Raw genomic sequence first — 5,872 nt, 5'->3', positions numbered from 1 at the left:
TTGAACTTCAGAGACACAAGCTTACTTCAAAGGGCGCTCCCTGACGGGTGGGGAGTGGGTAGAACAGGCCCCCCTCTAAAAAAAAAAAAAAAAAACCTGCCAGCTAATCAGACCCCCAACTGTCAACCTTCTGGTGGGACAGGCAGAAAGCCCGGCTCAGAGAAGGGCTGAGGCGGACAAGGCCACGCGGCAATCCCTGCCCACACCACCCCGAGATCTGCATCTCCACCTTGTCTGTTTGCCTCTGCCTAAAAACACTCCCTGGGGACAGATGCAGCCACCCAGAAACCCCAGGGGACGCAGCCACCCCCCAAAACCTATTCCTTGCTCAGACTCACGCTGACAGACACTGCTGGGTGAGGTCACCCCTCTGCTCACCTTTCTGGGACAGGAGACCAAGTCTCTGTCAACCTGGGGGAAATCTGCCGGGGTCTGCATGATGGGGTTCAAGCCAGTGGCCAGAAGGCCCTGTTATTTCTCTTACTTCTGCTTTTTTTAGCCTTCTTGGTACAGAAGGCAGGGTCCCTGGCCCCCCTCCTTCTCACTTCCCCCTTGGCAGGGAGGAGGGACAGAAGATGGGTCAGGCTGTCCTGCTGAGGAGGGGACCCTGCAGACCCCAAGCCTATGACCCAGGGACAGCCGAAGGGTACGCCCCTGCCTGTGTCCTCTGATCCTAAGACAGGAGACAGGAACACAGACAGAAGCCGCAAGGCAATGAGGCAGAGACAAAACCGACACCCGCAAACATCCCCCGGGGGACCCTCAGAGCACATGGGACAGAAATAAGCAGGACCACACATAGCCTGATTGCCCTGGCCCACAGTCTGGATAATCTTTCCCCTCTTGTGATCTTGCCAGGACTGTGACCACGCAGAACGGCAGCCTGTAGAGCTGGCACCACCATGCCTGCTCCTGCCACTGCTCTGTCATCCTGAAGAAGCCTGCCAGTCCCAGGCTCTGGGAGGGACAAGGGGGCAGAGGACCCTGGCAAGCAAGGACCTGACAGAGGTCGAAGAGGAGGGGTGGCCTTGGAGGGGCGGGTAGACCAGGCCCAGCCCTGTCCCTGTGGTCTCACCTCATCCTCACACCAGTTCACCCACAGGAACTGACGGACGCACTCAGCGCTGATCGGAAACCCTTTCCACAGCCAGCCCCATGTAGAAACACACGCCCCCGCGTGCACCCACTTCCCCTTCCCTGCCTGCGCAGGGCCTTGATAACACGGCGGTGGACAGCCTAGAGGGTTGTGAAAGATGCCCCGCTCAGACCAAGGCCTCTCGTTGCTTCCTCAGACTCTCTGGCAGCCCAAAGTGCTCTGGTCCAGTGCCAGGGCTGGTTCACCCTCCAAACTCCCAGTCCCCCAAAGCAGGGAAAGAACCTCTGTGGCCGTCAGGGTAGCACAGGGGACAGAGGAAGGAAACAGTCTTTGTGGAAGGGTGTGTGGGCCTGAGGCCTCTGATGGTGGGAGGGGGGTGAACACCCTTCAGCCCACATTCCTGGGTGCCTGCCCTGTCCCCCTGTATAGATACTTCCTCTTTAAGAACTTACTTCCTCCCACACAGGAGCTGGGAGAGAAGCCCAGAGCCCACAGCCTGATCTCTAGCCCCAAAGGTCCCTACCCTAGGCCATCCTCTGCCAGCTGTAATCAAGCCCACCTGCAGGTCCCTGGCCCTAACGAACAAAGCCCCTCCCCCAGCTAGCAGCGTCTGCCCGCCTGTGCTCAGCACTGGGGCTAGGAGCCCGTGTCTCAGCTCCCAAGGAGGTATCATCATCCCATTTCAAGGATGAGAAAGACGCTCAGCAAAAAAATGACTTGCCCAAGGCCACATGGCTAGCAAGGGGGCGAGCCAAAGTCTGACCGTCACCACCTTCCCTGCAAGGCCTCCCTGCAAGCACTGGACACTAGCACTGGGCCTCCTCTTTGGACATCACTGACAGCACCCCTCCCTGCCTGGCTCTGCCCAGGGAAGAGCCACACACCACGAAGCACAGGTGTTAAAGGCAGACCCAGGCCTTGTGTTCAAGCAGATCCAAAAAATACCTGTCCCAGCTATTCAGGAGGCTAAGGTAGGAGTATGACAAGTTCAATCCCAGGGACTGGGGATATACTCAGTGCCACAGCGCCTGCCTGGCAAGCATAAGGTCATGAGTTCAATTCCTGGTACCACCAAAAAAAAAAGTTCAATCCCAGCCAAGGTAACTCTATTTCAAAGTAAAATTTAAAAAGGGCTGGGGATGCAATTCAGGGGTAGCACACCCATGGATTTGATCCCCAGTAATGAATGAATGAGAGAGACAGAGAGACCCAATAATAAAACACAACTTTCCTTCAACAGACAAGGGGCTGTGGCTGTCCCATAAACGGTGGCCACAAGCCATGGATGAGGTATAACAGCCCCTTTGGAGAGGGGACAGTCTAGATGGGTCCCTAAGATGAACAGGTATTGGCCAGACAGAAAGGTGGAGTGGGGGCTTCAGGTCACAAGTGCAGGCCAGGAAGCTAAAGACTGACTTTGCACCAGCCAGGTGCACAAAGGTTCAAACGACACACTCCACCCTCAGAAGGCTGTTTCTAGATGTACAACAGGCCGTGGAGACAAAGAGACACTGTAAACAGCACTTCTCTCAGTTTAGTCTGACAGTCTTGCTGCCACAGGGTCTCCCCTAGGCAGACGGAGGGACAGGGCGGGTGTGGGTCCCAGGGGTGGACAGGTGGGCTGGCCAGCCCAGGGGAAATTCCTCCCCACACCTGAGGCTGCCCGAGGCTCCCTGTCCACAGGCACATCCTGCCTCAGCTCTGGCCAGGGGAGCGCGAGGAATCCGGGAGGGATCAGTATTTCATAAACAGGAAGAGAGGAGGGGAGTGGGGAAACGCTCAGCTCTCAAAATAGACCAGCAGACGCTTCAAAGGGGTCCAGCTCCGGAGATAGCCAGAGGAAGGGGCCTGGGGTGCCCAGTCTGCTCCTAGGAAGGGAGAAGAGAGTGGAGCCCCAGGGTGCCTGAGGACGCCAGGTGTGCCAGGTGCTGCAGGGACCAAGGGAGCTCTCACCCTGCACTGGCTATGCACACCATCGCTCCTGAGACCCAAACCCCTTTCTGCCTGAAATAAATAAATTCAGAAGTATTACACACCAGCACACAACAAACCTGGTACCACGAACGTTTTCGGATATTTTAATTTATACACATCACATTCTCTTTTCCAAGCAGCCCTGAGAGAGACAGGCTCCGCTCTGCTTGCTCCCTTCCCTTCCCTTCCTTCCCCTCCTCTACGCTCCCCTCCCCTTCCTTCTCTCTCTCTTTCTCTCCCCTCCTTCCCTCTTCCCTTCCTCCTCCCCCCGCTCTCTTTGGTACTGGAGATTCAGCCCAAGGCCTTTTCACTGAGCTCCATCCTTAGTACTTTTTAAATTCCAACACAGGGTCTCACTAAATTGCTAATTTGCCCAGGCTGCTCTTGGACTTGCAGTCTTTCTGCCTCAGCCTCCCAGAGTGTACCACCATGCCCCACTTCTATTCCGCTTTAGAGAGCAAGTTCCTTGCTGTGGGTTGTAAGACCCATGAGACAGGACAGGATTCTGCACTCAGAAAGTTTGGCTCCCAAGACCCTGGCCCTGCCTCTTCTCCACGCGGAAAGACCACCTCTTTCTTCTGCTGCCCAGTTCTTGCCCTCGGACGGCCAGTCAAATGCTGGCTCTACAGGGAAGGTGGCCAAGTGCCCCAGAGTTCACTCAGCTCTTCCTCCTCTGCCACATACAGCAGTGACGTCTGTCTCATCCATGGCTAAGCCCCAAGGTCAGATGCCACCAGCTGGGGCTGGGATGTGTTCCCCTCACCATGCCACTGAAAGAAGCAGGGGCACCGGGAAAGTGGTACATCGCTGCCCAGCAAGAGGCCGGGCTCTACAGAATGAAGGTTCTGTGTGAGCATGGCTGTGTTCTTTCCCTGTCCTCGTGCCTACCACAGCACTCAGTTTCCACCCTCCCTTGAAGACCGGAAGCTCCCTGAAGGCAGGGCAAGGCTGACTTTGCCTTTTGGTCTCCCAGTCCACAACACGATGCACCCACTGTTCCACGAAGGAGAAACTGGCCACTGCTGGCTCATCCAACCACAGATTGAGCGCCCCCTGGTGTATTAAGCCCAGAAGTAGGCACCAGAGACACTGGTGGCCGGGGTAAGAGATGGATGAGCAGGTGCCCAGGATTTGTGGCACGTCAGGACACAGATATACAGGGCTTCTCTTCAGCACCCTGGATTCCCTAGCCTGGGAGAAATGTGGACTTTGTGGTCAAGCAAGACTTGACTCTATCGCCACCAACACTGGGACACGGGGTCCTAGTTTCCTCATCTGTAAAACACTGCTAGTAACAATCTACCTCCAAGGGTACAGTGAGAACTAGATGGAAAGCTAGTGTCGCACTGGGCGGGGTTAAACTCTTTCTCTTCTCAGTGCAGCATGGCATTTAAGAGTCTCACCGTCTACCGTCTCCAGCCTTGTCTCCCTCCCCACCCAGGACCCTCTGCTGCAGGACAGGAGTCAGGCTGGGAAGCCAAGGCAGGTTACCTGGGAGAGCAAGCTCCTGCCCTCTCCCAATCAGTCCCATTCATTCTTGGGGTTCAAAGCTCCACTCCCCAAAAGCCGCAGGTTCCTCTGAACCCTCCAGTCTCTGCCCCAAGATCTGAACACCTGGCCCTCTATTGGGATCTCAAATCCCTTCACTTTATTATAGGCAACTAGGAGCACCTACTTTATAAGAGGAGTCTCCAGCCAGGGCTGAGATAAAGAGTCCAGGCCATGCTGCTTATTGGCCTCTGATGGCTCTGTTGCCACAGTAACCAACAGTGGAGGGAGTGGGAGCCTCCTTTTCTCACCATGCTCCACCCCACCCAGCTCAGTACCTTATCTTAGCAAGGTGAGTCAAGGTAAACATCAGGACCAACCTGGCTCCATCTCAAAGGTCAGGCGTATAGCAGCTGTGCTGCTCAGGCGACCCAGACCTGGAGGGTGGGGCCACAGGCAGGAAGTAGAGTTGAGCAATGTACCAGAGCATTTGTGCTATTGATGCTGGAGCTACTATGTGCCAGGCGGTTAGTACTTCATTTGTCCTTCACAACTCCTGTGGGAAAGGCACACTTCCCCCAACCTTCACACGAGGACACCGAGAGAAGGGAGAAGAGCTTCTGGAAAAGGGATGGGTAGGGAGGACACAGCTGGGACTTGAACCCAGGTTTGCCCAGGCTCAGCTCCTGCCCACGGAGGGTCTAAAGCCCCACGGTAGCCAGGCTCTTCCTGAACTCACAGCTACCTGTGAGTTGGTGTGGTCCTTCCCACTAGAGGTGAAGAGGCCAGGGGAGGGCACGGGACCCACCCAAGTTTGGAGTAAGTGACAAGTGACTTCTAGCGCTGCCAACAGGATGAGTTGGGATCAGATAAAGGAGACTGAGCTGGACACTGGGACAAGAAGTCAGGCCCTTGTGGCCAGGTGGGAAGAAGGCAGGCCTCTCTCCTCCAGGCCATACAAACAGCACTCCCCCAACCTAGCCCAGGGCACCCACGATGGTCCTCACCTTGGATGGCTGAAGTCCAGCTTCTTCCCCTGAGGCCTGTCCATTCTGAAAAAGGAAAAGGAGATTAGCCGGGTGTGGTGGCACATGCCTGTAATCCCAGCACTCAGGAGGCTGAGGCAGGAGGATAGCTGCAAGTTCGAGACCAGCCTGGGCTACAAAGTGAGCACAAAGCCAGCCTGAACTGCATAGCGAGACCCTGTCTCAAAAAGACAAACAAACAAACAAACAAGCAAAGGGAGATTGCAGAGCACTGCCAGAAATTCCCTGCAGACAGATGCCCTCTGGGATGGTCCCCTCCACCTCTGCT

At 55.8% G+C, this 5,872-nt stretch overlaps 1 protein-coding gene across 2 annotated transcripts in view; it reads right to left on the bottom strand.

The window, feature by feature from the left end:
- Rps6ka1 (ribosomal protein S6 kinase, 90kDa, polypeptide 1) overlaps positions 1–5,610 on the bottom strand; it is a gene marked incomplete at its 5' end in the record, with an annotated part of 32,536 nt that extends 26,926 nt beyond the window's left edge. For both annotated transcript variants that reach the window (XM_013519669.1, XM_013519670.1), the window contains 1 exon segment: positions 5,566–5,610. In XM_013519669.1, coding sequence (XP_013375123.1) covers positions 5,566–5,610 — 45 coding nt within the window.
- Between the last annotated feature and the right edge of the window lie 262 nt (positions 5,611–5,872).

The sequence above is a fragment of the Chinchilla lanigera genome, unplaced genomic scaffold, assembly GCF_000276665.1.
Source record: "Chinchilla lanigera isolate Chin_1 unplaced genomic scaffold, ChiLan1.0 scaffold00051, whole genome shotgun sequence".
In the NCBI taxonomy this organism is placed as follows: Eukaryota; Metazoa; Chordata; class Mammalia; order Rodentia; family Chinchillidae; genus Chinchilla; species Chinchilla lanigera.
Note: the sequence above shows the minus strand (reverse complement) of the source record. Positions and strands in the feature narration are given on the sequence as shown.